Here is an 18,381-nt window from a genome sequence, read left to right as displayed (position 1 = left end):
TGCTATTCATCAAAGTCAACCATATTCATTTATTTAAAAGATAGTTTCAAGTTTTGAAATGCAGCATAGATACATAAAACTAAGGTAGCCAGACATCCTTCACTGAGGAATATCAGCTCAGTACTTGGCTTCCCAGGTCAGCAAAACTCTTCAAAGCCATTTAAATGAAAGTAAAATCCAAAGACCAATTATCTGACTGTTTACATATGTAGATTGTGAGAAAGATGGAAGAGTACCTACATATCTTTCTGACAACTTCTCCATATTGTCAATCAACAAATAAGTAGTAGTCGCCATGGGGTGGATGTGCAAAAAGGGTGGGATTTTCAAAAAAACAGGTGGGTGGAATGACTACACAAAATGGGAATTGTACTTGTAAACTACATAAGCACTTGAAGATAGACATCTTACTGAATAACCCACAAAATTGGAATATTTCACAAACAAGTTTTCAAGTAATGCATGTGCATACTGGCTATCTTAAATGAAAGTTGAAAAATGTTTGTTTTTATTAATATTGGGACAAATTTCAGATTGCCACTCTTTTAGGACCCCCCACCCTCCTGGTCCAAGTCCTTCCAAGACTGGCCAACCACACTTTCACTGTTTAGATATGAAAGTTTGAGGCTTCTAACCCCCCCCCCCAAAAACATACACTTTCAGGTGAACATGTGACTGACTGGGGGTATATACAAGCCTAGCAATACAACACAGTCAAGGCAGATGTAGTCCTGCCAGCTTTCTCCATTTTGTTCTGCTCCACAACTGCTTGTTGCTAGTTCCAGGGTATGAACCAACCATGAGCAAGCTCAGTTTTGATGGAGAGGAGGTTAATATATTAGGCCAGTGGCACCTTCCACCAGTTGAATGAATAGTGTAACTAATTCAGTTAATTACAAATTCCACAACCAACAATAATCCTTCCTTATCCTGACACTGATCTGACATATCAATAAAGCTATACTTTTCCACAGTGGCAATAGCTAATTTAAGTTTAAGACATTCTTCTAACAGCTTTATTATTATAATTTGAGATATTACCTGCTTTAGAAAGACTTCACTTTTAGACATTCTGCATTTTCTAGTTACAATGCAGAAAGTTTGACAAGTAGGTTCTTCCTGCTCTAGAACATGTAATATTTGAGTGTTTATACTTTTTCCAGTTTTAAGGATCTTTGACCTCTATTAAAAATAGTGTGTTGCTGTATTTTTTGCTTATCTGTACTAATTCATTTTGCCTAAGAAGCTAGCTAGAATTAAAATGACACTCCAGAAGTATGTTCAGATTTAAAATAAATTAAACAGAGAAACTTGAGCTCTTTGGTTGACACCACTTACATAGCTGATTCTTAGACCACGCTTCCCAGTACATGATAAAAATTCTTGAAATTTTGTCTTAATTATGAAAAAAACTACATGTAGCTATACTTTGAACTACAACAGCATTTACAATGTAAAAAGTAACTGGCATAGTACTTAACAGAATTTCTGATTTTTTTCCCCACATAGTAAGTCTGAGAAGAATTCAGCATAGTACTAGGCCAAATGCAGAGGTGATCTATACCCAAATAAAGTAGGTAGACATAATGATCATAAGTAGGTGCAACTTGAATTTTTTTCAGCTTCTCAGCATGCAAGTTAGAAGTAGGGTGGCCTTATAAGCCTGGCATTTGGACAACAATTTGCTGCACTTTTTCTAGTCCTTATACACCCTTGGATTCAATCAGAGGTGATGTGCCCAGGGACATTATGTTGGATCATATTAAAGATTAAATGTATTAAAATCACAAATGAGTTTGATTCCCCATAGTTTAAATTACTAATTAAGAGGTCTCTTGGTTTTTGGTCTCATTTTTACTGTTTCTCTCCCTCTCTGTGTGAAACTTGCAAGCTGCTAATTGTGTTAGTACATCCTAAGACAGAGTCTGTTCTCAGAGCAATACTTTGTAACAACAACTACTCACACACAGACTCCCCGCCCTTTTGTTGTATTTATCTCACTTTAACAATTGTGATTAAAATAGAGAGAGAGGATGTCTGTGGATGGATGCTTGGTGTGGATAATAAATGAATGATCAGGGAGGTGCCAGCCTAAGAATCCAGTGTCCATCGGCCGAAGAAGGTGTCAAGTGGAAACAACCAGAGGACCCCCGGAGGGCAGACTGGAATCCACTCAACAGCCTCAAGAATGGGAGAACCGAAGAATACGGAGCTGTCAGGAATGTGCCATCTGCTGATTGATTCAGCAACAGCATGATGAAGCAATTCCCATAGACTGACATAGGAATAAATTCCTATAAAAATGGACTCTAGAAACTGAGAACTTTGAGGTCTGATTCTGCAAACCAACTTCCAGGAGCATCAGATGAGCATCTGATAAGGCCCTGCTTCCTCCTCATGTCTAGGCCACCTGGCCAGTTGCTTGGCACGAGCAATTCTAAGGCTGGTAACTATGATAACCTTGCAGAACCTTTGTGTGTGTATGAATGTGTTAATAAATATGAAATTGAATGGAATGTTATAGCTATAACTGCTTACGATGATTCTTTCTGTATTCACAATAAATGTGGCATTTTACCTTATTCCCTTTAATAAGATCCTGATGGTTTTTATTTTATTGGTATAAAACATTCAGTATCAGAATGGTACCGCTAAAGTTGTACCTTTTCTCTCTCTCTCTCTCACACACACCCCATCATCTGAGAATGCCCTAGGCAATGGTTTTGTTAAATGAACCAAGTCATCTGGACAATTACCACTGCATTTATTATTTTTTGTTTTATAAAATGCTTTTGCAGGGAAATTTCATTAGAAACTGTTGCTATAAAAATATAAAACAAGTATAAAACAATATATATTTTTACATATATTACTTGTAAGCCACATAAAATACAACTTATTTACAGGTACAAATATTTCAACAGCACAAATGCTTTTTCTTTGATGGCCAGCATTGACTGAGCAGTGGGGAGGAGAAAAAAAAACCACATACACACACAGAGAAAACAAACACTATGTACAATTCTAATTGATTGTTCAGGAATTCTTTACCTGAAAAATCAGTTAGTCTCAGAGATTGCCCAGAATCTGTTTCGTAGAACAACTGTGTGTCCTCTATCGGAGGAAAGTATTACATGACTGGCTAGCTGTAACAGCAACACTTTCCTTCCTGCTGTTTAGCAGACATCACGGAGTAGAATTCTGAACTGTAAAAGTTTCTGGTAAACTGAGTAAACCAGTCACTTTACTTGAATGCCAGCAAGTTATTTATTAAACCTTCAAGCCCAAAGAGTTGCTTTATGTTAGTCAGTGGGGGCCAGATGGATTGGTAAACATCACAAGAATTGAAGACAGACAATGCAGCTTCTCTTTGATGTATTCTGGTAATTTCTCATTTTCTCCATACCTAGCAGGTGGAGGAAGTTACACAAGTAAGTAGGAGAAGCAATTTCTATGACCAGAACATCCATATGATTCAGCAGTTTAAAATACTAAAAAGAGTAAAGATATTTTCAAACTTCGGTGCCCCAAGTTAGGAATATGTGGATCCTTAACTTGATTTCAGGAGTTGTGGGTGCCCAGCCTCTCTGAAGTCAAGTCACTCACTGATTTTTCTAAAAATGTATTTGGGTGCCTTGAGCACCAACAGTGAATTTTTTATCTAATTTTTTTTTTTATTTGCAGAGATTATATAATAACTTGATAAACTACATGAGAAAAGTTGAGCAGCTAACTGCAAATATAGTATCCAGACGGATATCTTACTGTACACTCCATTGTGTGAAATTCCTAATTTTATTCATTGAACAGCAATAAAACTTATTTGCCATAGTTGCCTGAGACTCAGAATAGAACAGCTACTGTGTTAAAACGTCATCTACGGTTTGGGCTGAGATCATCAGGTATATACACTTGATGTAGCTTAGTTATTTACTAAGGCATTCCCTGAACTTGTAAATTGTGGACATGTTTTCAGAAAAATGGACATAGTTCTTTTCATTAAAGCTTCCTCTAGTCACTGAGCAAGCCATATAAATAAAAATCTCATACTGAAGAGATATGGACAGAACCCATTCCCATCTTAGTAAAATTTATCATGGGTCAGTCCTGACTATGTGCTATTCCTACACTTATTTGATCACCAAAACACAGAAGTTATACACAGTTGGGGTTTTGTTTTGGATTTTTTTTTTTTGATGCTACAAACACTAGTAAAGTTTTTATCTACACACTATGAACATAGTACTACACATACAGACTATTTGGGTAGTTTCCATATGACGAAATTATAGTAAAGAGATGGTTTTAATTTCCTTAACATGCTAATCAAAACAAACATTTGTAGGAGTTAAAAAATAGTAACTGTGAAAGGTCAACATTAGATACCCACCGCAAAATTTATCTTGTATTTCTATTTACTTTGTATGTAATGTATGTGCTTATAGAATTAAGACTCACCTAGTTGTCTGGCCATTTGGAGATGTGTAAGTGATAGAAGAAACACCTGCTTGTGCTACCAACTGGGATCCATCATTGAACTGAACCCACACTGCTCCACTAGTCAACTGACAAGAGATGTGTCCAAAGTTATTACAGCTTGAAAACTTCAAATAATTAAAGTTGCATACCATAACTATCTATTTTAAGAAGTTTATGGTAAAGTTTTCAAAAGTGCCAGTCACCTAGGAGCCCAAGCCTCATTGTCTTTCAAAGGGATTTTTAGGCAGATTTGAAAAATAGGACTTTGGCACTTTTGGAAATTTTACTAGTACGATTTGGCTAAGAATTGTGCAATAACATTTGTAGAAAAACTAATACAAGGTTGGTTTGTATGGCTATTGGTTCTACAGTATGTGGTATAATTAGATAAATTACTACACAAATTTACAGACTCATTTAGGACCAGAAGCAGGTCATAAATTCAGGTCTGGATTATGTAAAAACAATTTGGTCTTTTGTAAACTTCAATTTTTTTCCCCGCTTATCTGGCACAAAGACCATGAAGAAACCACATATCCAACAATGAATAGAAAATTCTTTCCTAATTCCTCCTCCAAAATAGTACCCAACTAATGACAAGTACAAAAGTGACCAATAGCTCTTTAGTTTAACACATAGTGTCATCCCTTTGTTTAAAAAGGTTAGTATTAATTCACTACCATGTCTGTTGGAGAGGTCATTCTGTATATACCACAACAGAAGAGAGCCTCTTTCTGTTATGTTAATTCTTTCTTCATGTAGATTTATATATATATATCCACTAGTTCTGGTCTTACCCATTGTCTCAAATAGATAGTTAATCTGAACTTCAATAAGTAGTATTGGCTAGCTGAACTACTCCACTTAGGTCTTCTCTGAAGGCTAGTTCCCAATGTCTTCATTCATATTGAGCCTCCCCTCCAACATCTTGTTGCCCTATCCTGTACTTTCCAACCTATCTGCCTTCAAAAAATGACCAAAACTGTAGTTTAATGAAACTTACTGTGTACTCCCTGCTTGCAAGTGAAGCCTAAATACATTTTCAAAATTAATCATTTCTTCTAGTTAAAAAAAAAACTTAATTCAAGTCCAAGAAAAAGTGGACTTGTCTACTTTATTAGCAATTCACTACTCACCTGAGAAGCCCAACCAACATTTTTCACAAAAACAGATTTTAAAAGCTGGGCTGAATTTGGACTACATTCCTTTTGCTGATTGGACGAGCAAGTTGTTTCAGGAATGGTAGTTGTGAATGCAGAGCCTTCATAGGATATCTAAAAATAGAACACCAAGAATTGCACAACATCATTGTTCTTACTAATGATGAGATCATGATCACTTACAGTTTTAGCAGTAAATAGAGGTTTATGCTCCTTTATTCCTGGTTAAAATATTTAGTCTCCTATGTACATCAGCTGACCACTTTAATTACTCTACAGCATGCATGGATCACAAACCAGCAATTGATACTTTTCACTATATTTTTCATCCTCTGAACTAAAGGACTGGTAACAAGACCTCTTTTCGACCACTTAAGTATCTTGAGAGAGCAGATTCCCCCTTCTACTTTAAGCCTATTTCCCCTTAACCAGAGTCTCCTACTGTCACAACTGCGGCGATTCTCTACTTCATAAACAGGCTTCAGACCATGTTAGTTACAAGAATAGTTCTCACTAAGATGATCATTTGACCAATAACTAAGAGAAACAAACAGAAGAGAGGAATACAGCGGATTGTTCTTATTCTTTAGTCTCTTAGTATGTAACATATTTTTGTCTAGCAGACGTTTAAAGGAGGCAACATACAAGATGCACCTGCTTCTTCTCAATTCAGTTATTGAAACTCGTTGGGCCTTTTGACATGCTAGACATGTTTTTTATAGAGAACACTAATACCAAACAAAGCTTCACATAAAATGCATTGCTTTTAAAAAACATTGATGTCCCAGAACCATAGTTTGAATGCTTGTTAATATCCTATGAGGCATTTCCAGCACATCCAAACCAGAAGGTGCCTCAGAAGCTCTTCCATAGTGCTTTGCAATAATTAAAATACTTCTATGTTTAGAAAAATAAATTCTTAAGTAAGGTTATCAAACTGTGCCCTTCTGCTGTTAGGTACTGCATGACATGTCTCTTTCAGATTCCTATAAAACCTAGACAGAACAAATGAGCTGAAGATCAAGAGCTTAAAGTTGCAATTTCTTTGCTTGTCAATTTGTGTTATAAAACATTTTAATCTAACTGTATTTGTAATCAAATCTGGTAGGTACAAAGGTTAAATCCATAAAAATGTACCTTTGTATTTGAATGTAATGTTTGAGTATTTAAATTCTAACTAGACAGCAATTTCAAGTCTACGTACTTGTTTACTTACAGAAGGATTTATGCTGGGAACATGACAAGGAGTAGAGTTCACAGCTATATTTCTATCCACTGAGGTAGCATCTCTCACTGTGCAGTTTACATCCACTGAAATAGAGGGAGGTGCCAAAGCCTTTGGAGATTCAGTGTTGCCTGGCTTCCTGGAAATTAAAAAGAGCACAAGAATAAAGGTCTTTGTGAATCTTCTTACTGGGGATAATTGCATGAAGTGCAGCAGACTTAGTCAGGAAACCTGGCTTCTCTTAATTGCAATTGACTGTGTGGCTTCAGACAAGTTACTTAACCTTTGTTGCTCTACTGTCCGATCTGTAAAATTGGGCTGTGTTTATGAAGCACTTTATAACACCATTCAGCTAAGAATTTCAGGTTTCATATGTGTTTGCTATCTTTTGATCTAGATTTCTTTAACTCATCTGCAAGCAGTCTAATTGTATTTTATGCCAATGAAGATCTATTAATCCAGAGATTTAAAATGTTTACATACCTAGTTTTGCTACAATTTAAAATGAACTTTTACCTTCCAACAATTATTGGAAAAAAGGGAACACTTCCACTTCTCTTTTCTTCTTCCAAAACAGCAGTTTCCAATGCAAGACAAATACGGTGTCCCTGATTTTGGGGAAGAGAAAAAAAAAGTTAGTTTATATTCAGAACATGGAAGTGCTATATAAATATCTGTAACATGGATTATTTAATGTGACAGATGTGCCTGGTGTTTGCAACAACCTTGCTAAAGCTTACTGGTAAAGAGGAAATTGGTTTTGACAAGGCTGCAACATTTCTGCTGTTAGCAGTATAGAGAGAAGCTGCTAGACACACACTGCTGTGCCTTTAGGGGGAGCTCAACTCATTCTCCTTTAGCTCAAAAAAACTCACTCCCCATACACCTGATCCAAAGCCCATTGAAGTCAGTTAGAATTCTATTATCTTCAATGGACTTTGGATCACACTCTATAGGGGCACTGAAAATGTGCCCCTAAAGGGCAAGATCCAAAGTCCATACCACCCCCCCTTTCCCTTCTCAAAGGCCAAGGGAGGAGACAGAAGCAGGATCCCAGTGTAGGAAGCTCACAGTAAAACGAGGGTAGGGAGTGGAAATGCACACAGTGGGTGGGTGGTCTTGGTTTTCTTATTCCCTGAGCCCACAGAGAGGTGGTGTGATTATTCCTGTGACTGCTTATTGGGATTCATGGGGCCTGAAAGCTTGATTGGTAAATGGGTATTCCACTAAGGGCAGATTAGCGGCATTTTTTGCTTCACATATCTGCAATGTTGCTTTGCAGAAAAAGCAACAGAGGCTCTTTTCACAATTATCTTTAATTTACATTGAAAGTTAACTAATCAAATATAGGGATAGCATTACTTTATAAATTCTGACTGCATTTTAAAAAGTCATAACATTAAAGAGAAAAGTAGGCACCAAAAGGATAGAAAATAGTGCTGTAGCCAACCTCAGTGAAAAAGGCTGCAAGTTTAGAGGCAGGCACTTTGCACTCAGAGGTGCCTATACAATAAATATTTACCTCATTTGCATGATCCATATATATTTGTATTTCCTTCTTCAGGCCACTTTCACTTTCTTCTTTCAAAGTGTAGGATTTCCCAGATTTTTCTATCACTCGAGTAATACCTGCTGTCTTGTGTATTTTTGCCCCTATAAAAACAAAGTCTAATCTATTTTTTCTCTAAAATATCAAAAGTTACCAAGTACAGCAAATTACTACTGCTACATTCTTCAGAAATTGTCAAGAAATAATATATGTAAGACTTGTTGCAAAGAGAAACATATCAATTCCTTTAACTCACTCCAAGATGAACTCTAAACTAGTAGAAATCAAAAAGCGACTTAAATAGGTCAACTATAATGTTAACATATATTAATGTATTAGTGTATATTCAGTATCCAATATAGCTCCTGTGCAAATTTGAAAACATGCATTTAACACAAAACAAAACAATAACCAAGTATACATGAGATCCGGGCCAGGATATCATAGCACACCTACTTCACCTTTAAATTACTTCTTAAACATTTATGTTAGACAGTGGTTCTCAACCAACATGTACCCCTGGGGGTACACAGAGTTCTTCCAGGGGGTACATCAATTCATCTAGGTATCTGCCTAATTTCACAACAGGCTACATGAAAAGCACTAGCAAAGTCAGTACAAACTAAAATTTCATACAATCACTTTTTTATACTTCTGTATATACTATAGCAGTATCTCTCTACCTGGGGTTATGATTTATTTTATAATTATATAATAATGAGAAAGTGAGCAATTTTTCAGGAATAATATGCTGTGACACTTTTGTGTTTTTGTCTGATTTTGTAAGCAACTGTTTTTTAAATGAGGTGAAACTTGGGGTACGCAAGACAAATCAGCCTACTGAAAGGGGTACAGTAGTCTGGCAAGGTTGAAAATCACTGTTAAGGTATTCCAACTCAAGACATTAAGACAGTGAAATCAAGTATTGGAGGATAGTGCTCTTGTGTTACAACTGTTGTAACAAAGATGAAGAATGTTTTTGTCTTAATTAATGTTAATGTCATTATTTGTCTTAATTAAATGAAAGGGGCCACTTAAATACAACAAAACAAGAGCTTGTTCTGCGGAACAGGCACTTCTCAGCAGTGCTACTGAAAAATGCACTTACCTGAATACTAATCTATTTGTGTTCTTACACAATCTTAAAAAAAAAAAAACCTACTACTACTATTGCTTTGGAAGGGCTAAGATTGACTTCATTGTATTTTAATGCAGTTATGCCTATTTACACCAGAAAAGAATTTGGCCTGAAATCTTTACTTTATTTGTAAGTCATTTAGAGACGTGGTTGGATCCCCTGCTTTTGTGGTTTCTACTAAAAACGCCACAATTTCTCCTAGATAATGACAGGAAAAAATCAAAGAGCAAGCACACTATTCACCCATCTAAAATGAGAAAAACACAGGTAGGCAGGAAGATGATCCACAAAGCCACAAGAGAGCGACAGTAGTTTAATACCACTCTTGTGGTGCATGCTTAAAACACTGGATAATTGAATCTGCAAGGAGATAGTGTGTATTGTAACTTAACAGTATTTAAATGGCCTGTGTGCGCTAGGATGAAGAACAATTGACAAAATATTAAAATATATATAGTACTTTAAAAAATTCTAATACTCTTTCCTTTTTAAACTTGGAAGCATTCACCATTTGGTCTTAGGAAAAAATTTTAAATAAAACGAAGTTACACATGGTTTCTGTTTGATCACCAGGATTTCAGTACAATTTTGCTAATAAGGTTTAACTGTTGCAGTAAAAAGCTAAAAATATTGTCCATATGAATACATACCGTCATAAAAACAAACTTCAGCATCTGCAATAGGTGAATTCTCCATCAACATGCACTTAGCATATCTTGTATAGAAGGTAACTTTTGGTGTTTTGGATCTTACCAACTGTACAAATTTGGCTGCATACTGGTACTTTTTCCAGTACTTTTCTAAAAGAAGAAGATTTAAAACTCTTAATTGATTAATTCAGAAGGAAAAAATATATATGTATGTACAAATTATAATGAATTCTTTTTAATTTGTGAGATCTGTCACTGTCTAGCTGTCACTAACTGAAAATGGGGAGAAGTCAGCTTTCAAGAACTTACCTGGTAGTATTTTACAGAGCTATTTAAGTGTTTTACCCCTGACCTTTTTTTTTTTTTTTTTTTAAATAAAGTTAGGCCGGTACAGGACATTCATATCCATGTGGAATGTATTGTTTCTGTAGATTCATACATTAATATCATTTAAAGCATATGTTAGTGATTTCTTTAAATTAGGAAGCAATGGACATGTTTATGAATATTTTCAAGGTAGCTTTGGTAGTCAGTGAATGATCTTTAAAGTAAAAAGTAGGGTGCTGTACTAACCATTCAGTGAAATACATTACTCATTTGTTATATAACAATCTCATTACATTTCAAAGGAGAAAAAAGTAGTCCGTTTCAATTAGAGCTCTAGTTTTTGTCTTGCTCCTAAATGAATAGGCATTTTCTCCATTGTATTCAACATGAAGTATTTAAAAGCTAGTACTCATTCTAACCATGCACAAAGTTTATTAAAAATTACACTTTTAATCTACTTTTTTTTTCTTTTAAAACAAAAGAAATTTCACACTACCTGGCAAGTTGTCAAAGCTGTACATAACGACATCTTCAGGAGGAGAGGGAGGTCCATCATCAAGAAGGAAGCCTCTTCCTTCATTTGGATGATAAACTGTGATCTAACAAAAAGCCCCCCAAAATCTTATAGTTATATTGCTATACAATGTATCACAATATTCCTTATCTGAAAGCTGTGGATGGAAGTTACACAATGCAAGGCTTAACTACTGCATTCCTCTGTCCAAGCTATTTTAATTTACTTTGGCAGGTTTCAACTAAAAGTTTAGCCAATTTTAGTTCTAAAACTAAAATCAGAGGTCTCTTTTCTTTAAAAGACAAACAAATCAATCTGCTACTTGCATTTTAAAGGCTGCACTACCGAAGAAGAAAATATCTGCAGTTTCGCACCCATCCTTGATGCAAAATATTCAACTGCTTTCTAAACAAACTGATACTCAAATTAAGGTTAATATAGCTAAAGGTTATTATTTTTATTTGTGATATACTGAACAGTTTAGTACTACAGTCACTTGATATTTATAATAAATGGAAATGCTCAATTTAAGTTAAATTACTACTCACCACACTTCCATCACAAGATATTCTGAGAACTTCTTTCACAAGCTCTTGGGAATGGAGTTCTTTTAGAAACTCCATACACACTTCTCCTGCATCTAAAATACTCACCTAAAATACATATAAAAATAAAAGCCATATTAAAACGTAATTTCTTGCCCAAATGACACAATACATTTTTTCCCCACAAATGTATCAGAGAAGTATGTGTTTCCTCCCTCTCCATGTTTATAGCAAACTCATAATAAAAATGAACAATGGTATTACAAAGATCAAGCAGCTGATTTTGTGCTCCCTGAAGTAACTTGTACAGGTAATGCTATTCTTTAGGACAATTCTAATGCTTGTTCAGCATGAACAAAGAGTTATATAGCCAAGTGTGTGGCTTCCTGAAGCGACCAATCAGAAATTAGGAGGTAGATCAGCCCTAATACCTTTTCAAATACTAGGGTGAGGGAGGAGAAAGAACAGATGGAGGATGAAGGGGAAAAAAGCAGTAAGAGAAACAAAGGAAAAAAGAGACAAGAATGAGAAAAACAAGAAATTGAGATAAGCAGGGACTGAAAGAACTTTATTTTTAGAGATGGAGGAAAAAAAGAGAGCAAGGAGGAGAAGAGGTCAAGGGTGTTTGTGAGAGAAAGAGCAAGACTATTCTCTTCAATTCCAATTAAGATACATAGCTTAAAAGGAAATGTTCATGTTTTATATTGCTACCTCGTGCACACAATAGTTTAATTTGGTCACATTAACATTCAAAACAAGACCTGTAAAGTTAAAGTGTGCATTTTTCAAATACTTAGAAAAGCATGCCTATTTTTAATAATATCTAGTTTGTGTCAGGCTGTAGTTTTCTTTTACTTGTAAGCTCAGAATGAGACAACACTAACATTTGTGCCAAAAATCAGTAATGGCATTAGATTATATGAAGACTGAGATTTACCATACTAATGAAGACTGAGATTTACCGTACCATACTAATCTTTGATTATTTCTTTTAATATACATCTTAAAGCATGTGAGCACACCTGTTTTACTGAACAACTGCATAAAAGAAAAGGATCTCCGTTTTCACTATACTTAATCCATAAATATATATTTTTATAATTTCAAAAAACGAAACACACCACTGCATTTTTTGTTTTTTGTCTGATTGATTTTAGCCTGTGAGCATTCAGAGGAGACACAATACTTCGCAGTGTAGGTTTCTGATGTCCTAATAGTTCTTTGCCCCTGGCTTTTCCTTGTTCTGAAGTTGGATAGAGACCAAATGCAGATGCTGGTTGAGCTTTCTCAGATTTACATTGAAGTCCAGAGGTATATTTCTTTGTACTGATCTGATTTATAGAATGTGCAATGTCAGTGGGGGCACTGGGATTTTTTTTATCTTTTAAGCCATTCCAGGCATTTCTTGATGTTTCTTGCTGCACACCTAGATGGTATCGGAAACCTCCATTTGCGTTATCAGTACTGATGTGATCCAGAGGCTCTCTCAGCTGAGCTGAAAAATAGCATAAGTGTGTTCAGGTTAGAGGTTTAAGAAATTCATTACTTTGGAAGATTTTTCTGAGTTCTTAAGGGGCAAGGGGAGGTGGGATAGAAAGGAAGGAACTATTTCATGGTCTTTAAAAAAAATATCAAAGTAACTAAAATTTAAAAATAAAACTAAGTAACTGAAGAAGAAAGGCTGGTTTAGCCCTCAATACTGAGTACCATTTCTAGGCTGTGACATCAGGGTGCCCATTTTATTTTGGAATAAACTAAAATGACTCTCAAATTTGAAAGATATGTATTGAACTCCAATACAATTTAAAATAAATTCCACTATGCAACTAATGTGTTAATCACTGCCTTTTAAATATAGTGAGTGCAGAGTACCTTAACTGAAACACCATTTCTGTTTCCAAATTATACCACTACTAGTACACTTCTAAATATTTATTTAATTTAAAAAAGGAATCAAACTTGATCTCCCTCGGTGGAAAGAAATATTGTTAATTTACCACTCAGGTAATATATGTAGTACTATTAAAAGGACTACCGAGTTTTACGGAAACTCTTGATAGAATAAAAACCACTTCTCAAATGCACTTTTTAAGAAGTGTTTTCTATTTTAGCTATAAACTAGACAAATAGAATATTTGAATATGCTACTGCCATAAAAAAAAAATAAACTTAATATTTACAATATTCTGCTCTTTATGTGTAATGTGTCAGCAAAAGGGTAGATTAGAAATTTAGATTACACTACTAGGTGTGAATTGTTATGCTAGATATTCCCACCTTTAACGAAGGGAACAGATTGCTTTTATATTTGATTTGGCCATAACTGCTACTTCAGATTTGATATTTAATCAAATATATTTGATTAAATGAGGCAGATATTTAATCAGCCTCATCTCTACTTCACCTAAACACTGAGTGCATTCTTTCTGCCATGGCATAGATGAATTACAAAAAGAATAAAAGAGTTGAGGAGAGAGAGAGAGAGCGCGAGCGCAAGAGAGCAGAGATAGCTAGGTTATGAGGAATAGGGTAATTCCAACTATACATCATATGGTTACAATTCCCCCAGGGGAAAGAGTCTGGCAATATCAAACAAAGAAAAATGAGTGGTTTTGTGTTATTTAAACCTCTTAGTTAAATTACATCTTTATTATGTACAGTTTGCATATATGATGTAATATAATGCATGGCAAAGAACTCCTCCTTCCCTTCTGTGTCTTTTGTATTTCTCTCCACCCTCCCTTCTGCAGCGCTAATTATCATCTGTCTTTCATACTCTACACTCATACAGAAAATGTTTTTATGTTATTCAAAGAATGACATCGCAGTATCTTCAAAATAGTGAAGTTAAGGTAAAAATATTCAAAAGCACGAGAGTCCAATTTTCAAAAGTGACAGGCATTCAGGAACTTAAATCCCATTAGAAAAAGTCAGTGGGACTTAAGTGCTTTTGAAAATTTTACCCTTCACACTTCAAATCATTTAAATAGGCACAGAGTTGTTCTGCTTCTGGTCAGCACTGAACAATGAGGAAGGTCTATAAAATTCTGTATTATAATCTTCCTGATGGTACTAGTTGTTTTTATTAGTAAAATAAATGAAAAAAAACTCAGAAAGTTAATGATGGTAGCCAAAGGAGAGGATGACCTCATTTCAGAGTGCTATACAATTGGACTATCAAGCTTCATTTATGCTATTGTAGGCAGTTATTCTTGTACCATTTACTATCCTTTTAGTTCATAATGGGTTTATCTGGATAGAAAAACATTTAAATATTGAAGGCGGCACAAAGGAACACATCACAATAATCTGTTATTTTAAGTATCCTCCCATGTTTCTTCCAGGAAGCCAGACTGCACCTCCCACATCTCCCCATGGAAGTGAATACTATTTAATGTCCAATTTCTTTTGTAATACTAGCAGTCCATCCCATTGTACTGGATTATTTCACAACACATAATTAGATGTGTCCTTGTCTCACAAATAAGGAAATATTAATTTAATAAGACAAGTAAGTAATTACATGCCTGGGGCAAGTAACAGCATTTCTTTAGTTTGTATAGGTCATGCAAACTTGACAATTAAAAAGACAACATTCTGTAAATTCATACCATTTGTCCGTATGCTTCCAAGCCACTGCTGCATTGTTTCAGTCTGGGACTCTGTTCTAATAAAACCAATACTGGCTTCAATGGACAGAGATAATTTGAGCTAAATACACAGAAATATTTGTAAGTGTTTCCATAACAATAAACATGAATATTTATTGGCTATTGAGCCTAAAGCTAAATAAATTTGTACAAAGGGGCTCTTTTACTGAGTAGTATAGCTTTTGTGAAATAAAAGTGACATCTATAACAAGATTATACTGTATGTTTGTATAACAAGAGTAATACTATTCCAGATGCAGAGACAGTAACAGAACATTTTTGTGGGAGCTAAGAGAATCATGTGGAACTTTGGAGATTCCAGATAACATGGGACAGGTGCATCAGGAAAATATAGCAAAAAAAGCCAATATTATTTCCATTAATATAGTCTCAAATAAATATATTGGTTTATAGTTATACTAGAAGTTAATTGAAGTTTGACAAATTCAAGCCAGCCAGGGCTCTCATCAGTTAGGACCTGGAACTTGCACATGCAGAGGACAATGGCTACTGGTCAAGCATTGCATTTGGTGCTTTCTTCCCCCACCCCTCTGCAGCCCCCAGTTACATTGGCAGAAGCCACATCCTCCACCTACTTGGCATCTAAACCCGGCTTAAAGAGACTTTCAACAGTCAAGACTTGCTCCTTCCCTCATGGTGGGACCCTTCAGCTTTCACCAGGGACATACAGGAGCAGAGCTCATTTTTGAAACACTAATAGAAAATGCATTTGTGCTGACTGAAATTTAAATATATGTTTTTCTACTATAGCTTATTTCATGACATTATGCATTTAACAAGATAGATAAAATCTAGAAGAACTATCTTAAAGCTGCCAATTCTAAATCAGACTGATTCTTACTGTGTTTGGTCTTTCACAGGTGGAGATGTGTGCTTTTCAAAAGAACCAGAACTACAGGAAGTCTTATCCTTAAATATAGGGGGAATATCACCATAGCTGTTTACAGGTGAAAATCTTTCTGTATTTTCCATCACTCCTACTCTGGTCGTTGAAAGCAGTTCTATGGAATGGCATCTCTCCACAGTGTTTGATATTCCTTGAGTCTGACTGCGAGATGCTCCCGACCTATCAGAAGAATGGGCCCTCCGAAGATAACGTGAATGTGGCCTCTCTTCAGTAAGTTGCATTGTTCTTCCCCTACCACTTATGCCAGTTTCTTTTCCCTGAATTCCCCAGCGATTATAAGAACTGCTTCCATCCACAGATGAAATGTCACTTGAATTCTTATTTTTAGGAAATACAGTCATTTTATTTGGGAGTGGCTGACCAACCAAGACCCTCTTCTTTTCCTTCAAGCAACCACTTATACTGACACTGGAGGAGCCAGTAAAGGCTGTAGAGATTGTGGCATTTCCACTGTCCATTGAATCCTCCACAGTTCCTGAATCTTTACTTCGTGTTGAGTTATATCTGGACATAAAAGGATGATCCAGCACAGATGAAAGACTTAAACGATCTGCTGGGTTTTTGCGAAGTAACCGGTGTAAAAGGTCTTGAGCCTCCCCTGACAAAAAAGCTGGCATTTCATAATCTGCTAATACTACTTTATTCAATGTGTTCTTGACTGTGTCAGTGTCAAAAGGGGGTTTCCCAATAAGAAGAGTATAGAACATACACCCCAAAGACCACACATCAGATTCAAGTCCATGTGCACTCCGTGTGGCTATTTCTGGAGAAATGTAATTTGGAGTTCCACACATTGTATAATGCTTTTCATGAGGCATTTTCAATTGCGTTGCTAGTCCAAAATCAGCAATCTTGACGTTCATATTACTGGTGAGTAGAAGGTTAGAAAGGGTGAGGTCCCGATGTAATATTCCATGAGAATGAAGATACAACATCCCTGTGATAATCTGATGCATAAAATGTCGTGCTGTAAGAACACAGAAATATAAGATCTGGTTTTAGTAGAATATTTGAAACAGTAAGCATCAAAATATGACTTTTTAAGTATCTTATCTGCCCCAATCAGATCCATTTATTAGGATCAAATTACTACTAAAAATGTGTAATGTAACTGTCATTATATAATAGATTAGAGGAGAGATTTGCTGTTACCATACTGCTTAGCTGCCTCACCAAGACTATTTGTTTCTAAGGCAAATCCATGAAACACAGTAATCGGGGTTGTAATCCTAGTAATCAAATTTGTTTCTTTGCCACTGTGCAAAACCATACTGAATCAAGAAATTGAGTTCAAAATGAAAATATTTAAAACTGGCCCTAGATGCTTTGACAACTTGTTAATATGGGGCAGTGATTTTATTTTTGAACACCCAAGAACAGTGGCTTTTAACCTGCGGTCTGAGGACCCCTGGGGGGTCCGCAGACTACATCTAATGGGTCCCCTAAAGGTTGTTGTTACCATAGAATGGTTGTTTTCAACCTGTGGTCCACAGACTATGTCTAAGATTTCCAAATGAGTCAAACAACCCCATTTGAAAAATTTTATGGGCCCACAAATGAAAAAAGGTTGAAAAAAAAAAAAATCACTGCCCTAGAAGTTAGTATATAAAGCAGATTCCTAGAACCAATCTGTTTTGTGTGATGTATAGGTTATATATACACAAGAGACCAGATATTTGGACACCATGTAACAGATCACTAATAAGATGGCACAGAAGTTAACAATAATGAAAACACAAATAATCTTGAGCAGTCCCTTCTCCCACTAAACTAATTTAAAAGTTACAATTAGAAACTGTTTTCCCTACCACAACAGGTAAAGCAATCACGCAACAGAGAAGAGCAAGAGGGTGAATGCCTTAAGGATTCACACAGACTGAAACAGTGTCCTGTACCATTGCTTCAGGATTATGGCTATGGCAGGAAGCACGGTTTGCTGAGGAAAATGACCATTAACCCCTCTTCCATCCCACAAAACATAACATTTTTTTCTCACTTCCTTTCAATTACCAATCCTTATTACAGCTCAAGGAATTCACCCTTCCTAATTGTGTACGTGATGCACTCTTGGCAAAGTACATGAAGCACATAGAAAAAAAAAGTTACAAGTTATTCTAAAATACAGTAAAGTCACCTTTACAAGGCAGCCTTCTGCCCTGAAACCACTCAGAAGTATTCCCAAGTGTACTGTATACAAGTCTGCTTCATCATTATAC

At 35.7% G+C, this 18,381-nt stretch overlaps 1 protein-coding gene across 1 annotated transcript in view; it reads right to left on the bottom strand.

Annotated features, from left to right (window-relative positions):
* Positions 1-339: 339 nt before the first annotated feature.
* The window catches only part of PLK4 (polo like kinase 4), a 25,943-nt gene continuing 7,901 nt past the window's right edge, over positions 340-18,381 (bottom strand). The window contains 13 exon segments of the mRNA XM_007059158.4: positions 340-3,406; positions 4,459-4,565; positions 5,616-5,753; positions 6,856-7,003; positions 7,381-7,472; positions 8,387-8,517; positions 10,202-10,351; positions 11,025-11,127; positions 11,591-11,695; positions 12,709-13,082; positions 15,199-15,243; positions 15,246-15,298; positions 16,100-17,132. Coding sequence (XP_007059220.3) covers positions 3,307-3,406; positions 4,459-4,565; positions 5,616-5,753; positions 6,856-7,003; positions 7,381-7,472; positions 8,387-8,517; positions 10,202-10,351; positions 11,025-11,127; positions 11,591-11,695; positions 12,709-13,082; positions 15,199-15,243; positions 15,246-15,298; positions 16,100-17,132 — 2,579 coding nt within the window. The 3' untranslated portion in view covers positions 340-3,306.

This window comes from Chelonia mydas, chromosome 4, assembly GCF_015237465.2.
Source record: "Chelonia mydas isolate rCheMyd1 chromosome 4, rCheMyd1.pri.v2, whole genome shotgun sequence".
Taxonomy (NCBI): domain Eukaryota; kingdom Metazoa; phylum Chordata; order Testudines; family Cheloniidae; genus Chelonia; species Chelonia mydas.
Note: the sequence above shows the minus strand (reverse complement) of the source record. Positions and strands in the feature narration are given on the sequence as shown.